Source organism: Podospora anserina, chromosome 6 (assembly GCF_000226545.1).
Source record: "Podospora anserina S mat+ genomic DNA chromosome 6, supercontig 2".
NCBI classification, from domain to species: domain Eukaryota; kingdom Fungi; phylum Ascomycota; class Sordariomycetes; order Sordariales; family Podosporaceae; genus Podospora; species Podospora anserina.
Genome location: NW_001914857.1, coordinates 519,477 through 523,247, shown reverse-complemented (window position 1 = coordinate 523,247; position 3,771 = coordinate 519,477). Strand labels below are relative to the sequence as shown.

At 51.9% G+C, this 3,771-nt stretch overlaps 1 protein-coding gene across 1 annotated transcript; it reads left to right on the top strand.

The window, feature by feature from the left end:
- Positions 1–628: 628 nt before the first annotated feature.
- PODANS_6_5020 (uncharacterized protein) lies at positions 629–1,072 on the top strand (the record flags this gene model as incomplete). Its single annotated transcript, XM_001909965.1, has 2 exons — positions 629–739; positions 851–1,072. The coding sequence occupies 2 exons, from the start codon at positions 629–631 to the stop codon at positions 1,070–1,072; spliced, it is 333 nt and encodes a 110-aa protein (XP_001910000.1).
- Between the last annotated feature and the right edge of the window lie 2,699 nt (positions 1,073–3,771).

The window sequence follows — 3,771 nt, the reverse complement described above, 5'->3', positions numbered from 1 at the left end:
GATTATTAATTACTGTCTGTAAGTAAAATGGGGCCTGTCCAAGTGCCAAAAATGAATTAGGGTTCCAAGTAGCCACTAATATGTTAAGATTTTTGACGGTACAAGGACGGGAATGGGGATGAAGGAATGGAGGTTCGAGTGGGGTATTGCAAAAGTCTAGGGAGGGCGGCCTCATAATTGAGTAAAGGGAAGGCCGTAGTTTCTGATCGGACCCCCCCCCCCTGGTCAATCCCGCCTCGGCTTTCCAACCGCCGGCACCTCTCCGATCACTTGGCCTGCTGGTCGACTTTGTCGTACCATGCGCCCTGTTCACGTCAGAGGTTGACAAAAGCGCGTCGAGATGGTTCAATCCAACATATAAATCTACCGTGAACCTCGAGGGCCATGTTTTCTTTTTTCCCTCTATCCATCCACATGATTGCAGGTGTTCAGACGACCCCGGAGACCTAAAACAAGCCACGGCATCTCCTTCCTCAGCTACACACCCCAGAAAGCACCTCGAGCTTTCTACTTATAAAGTCGCTTGGCTGTCAGCGGACAGTCCACATCTTATTATTGCACCTTAGATCTCCCTTCGTGGATCAAAATCAGCAGCACCCACACCTTACGCACCAAACTCACCTTCACCATGTCTGGCGGATTCAACAAGTACCGATGCAAGTACTTCTTGAGCTACAACTGCCCCAATTGGGTGTTTATGAACGGCCACGCTTGCGGCTCTTGTCTTGTGAGTTTGATAGTTGTCCTTGGTGGTTCTTACATGTGACTAACCATGTTTCGTCTACAGGCCGAGGGCCGTGAAGCAATGGAGCCTGCGGAGTCCACCGGGGCTCTTGCAACCTGGCGACAGCCCACCGAGGTCTGCGTCCCCAAAGCATTCCAGGGAACGCTCCAATACATCATCATGGAGGCTGTTCCGAATGCCACCGCTGGATCGTACTGGACCTTGCGGCAAAAGGTCTTGGACCCCCGGACTCAAATGAGCCAAATCAACATCAACCAAATTACGACAAGCGACACCCCGCGGCCTGTCATGACCACGACGGGCATTCCTATGCAGGTGCGATATTAAGGGGGTGCAACGACGACGACTTACCCAGCCTGATTTCGGTCAATGGCCAATTGGGCATTTGGATGGTATGTTGGGATTTTGGAATCTCAGAGTGTGAACTTTCTTTGGTTTGACGTGTGGTGGATGCCAACGAGCATGACTGGAAACGCAAGCAACAATGCTTTTGAACCCCCTGGATGTATGAAAGAGAGAGCTCCATGGATTGGGTACACAGAACCAACAATGGAGCGATGGACGCGATTTTCTTTGTTCTTTATTTCTTTTCCCGAGCAACAAAAGATTGATACCACTGGGGTTTTCCATCTGATGTGGAGGGTGTGAATCTGCAGTTCTGGTCGACATGGGAGTCTACGGTTACATGGGTGGCACGGAATGGCGTTGCTTCCTGCGTGATTGCGGCGCAGAACTGGTCTTGGTCGAACTACTGTCATTTTCGGGCTCAATTGAGCAATAGCAAAAAGCAAACTATAGCCAGCAGAATGAATTCAGAGCGATTCCCAGTCTGCCTAGCCTGCATCGCAGGAAGAGGAACCTATCTCCGTCAACTGCACATATGCACCACCTGGCGTGTCGCCAGAGATAAGCCTTGATCACCACCCATCGCCGACCAAGCAGGGTCAGCCCGGTCTCGTCTTGTTGTTCTCGCGCCATGCACGCATTTCATCCCGTTCATCTTTTCTGTTCGGTTGCGAACACTCTGCGATGCTCCAGTTTGCGAATCGAAACCAGCCGTTCCTGTCACACAGCTTCTAGTCTGCAGCAATGCATCGTTCAACCCCTCCTTTGAGATCAGTCTGGACTTGGATGGCGGTTGTCCGGGCAAGCAACACGATGGTGTATGGTGGTGGGGGGGGCGGGATGGGCTCTTTATACTCGCTTCTCATACATATAACGACATGACAGAACGGCCTGCTTGGTGCCGACATCACATGGTGGGAGCAGCTATGTCTGCCATGCTGCTTGCCAAGTCCCGCTTCCAATGAGATGGGGAGCGGGCAACCTGGTTGTATGTATTACGTCTGCCATGTATGCATAGGCGACCAGTTCGCCTATTTGAGCAGGGTCGAGCCAGAACTGAACTGCCGTTGTAAGGGCAGTGTTGCTGCTTCACACCACTACCTATCTAGAAACATACCACACCACCCTATGGCCCGTCTCTTGACGGCCATCACCACCACCACCTATCATCTGAAGCGTTGCCTACCCCTGTCTGTTTCTTTTTGCCTTCTGACATCGACACGGCCAGGCCAGCTTCCGAGAACACCGCATATTTGATGTGCGATGGGATGTCTTTCTGAGAAGTGACGCGCCAGTCGGGGAGGGGGTATTGGTACGCGCAAGTTTCATGGGTACCGATGTGGATATCTTGCTGGTCCTTGACATCCTAGTTTGGGGTTCAAGTTTGAACCGTCCGCTCATCAACCAAAGCCGGGCGGATATCTCGACAATACAATTCACGACGTCCCTAAATCCGCTCCTATCAGATCACCCATCCCAACTGATTATCAGAGCCCATACACAGTACATGCCAACCCCGTTGGTCCGAACTCCCACATCCAAAGTTCCCCCCTCCCATCACCACCTCACCAACAAGCAAGGTTCGGCAAGGCCCGGCCCTGGACAACTGCTCACGAACTGTCTGTCCCCACACACTCCACTGACTCCGCACGCACGCCGTTTGAACTAGTGGCCCTAGGTTAGCGCAACGGTTTGGCGAACAGGGGGGTGGTTTTGGCGGGTGGTGGTGGTGGGGCCGGGGGGGGGGGGGAAACACTTTCAATTTTTTCCTCTTTTTTCTCTTTCAACTCTTCTGATGGAAGGGGAAGTCACCGAAAAGACCAGATGATTCAGGTGAGAAAGGCCATATCGGATCTACGGAAGATGCTAGGTATCTGTTAACATCGGGGTTTTCACTGGAAGGGGGTTAACACATCAGCCAATGAAGCACCGAGGGACGAACCTCTAGATGAGACTATATCATGGACAGGTTATAACATTATTTCCTTTCCAATTTCTCAAACAGGGTGGGGAACTGACGGAACTACAGTGTGCCATTTTTCGTAGCGGGCTGTGGTTGGGGAACAGGACTGCTACCTAACCCCAACCCGAACCCGAGTCAGACATTGACCACTACGGTCCAGCACCTGACGTTTTGAAGGCAGGGTACTACCAACACCACGTGGCGTGGGAGTAGCATGGCAATGGGCGAGGTGGTGTTGTTCCCTTCTTCCAGGCTGACATTGTTTTGTTTCGAAATGGTAGGGTAGAGAGGGTTTGTGCGTTTCGCTTTGACCTGCCTCTTGCATGTTGAACCCTGGGACTGGCAACCGTGAAAAGCTCTCGTAGTCTGTCCTGCCAAAACTCTTCCACGGAGCCGGAGGATTTGTTCTGGAATATGAGAGTGGTAAGGGAGTAAGAAGCTTGACTTTGAGGGAACGTGAACCGGAGACTTGTCCGTGCGCTTGGGCCTTTTTTGTTGTTGTTACGGGCGGGCAGGGTTGGTGTAAGCGGTATAGTGCCTGTGAGACGGACCAGCTAACTATCGGAGAGCACACTTTAACAAATCTGGGGCACTGGGATGCTGAGTGAATAGATGTCGTGATTTAGAAGGTGGGGTGTGGGGGGGGGGTTGGTGCATCAGATGGAGCAATGTCTAAAGGTCATAGACTAGTTTTCGTTCAGGTCGTATGCGGTTGCGA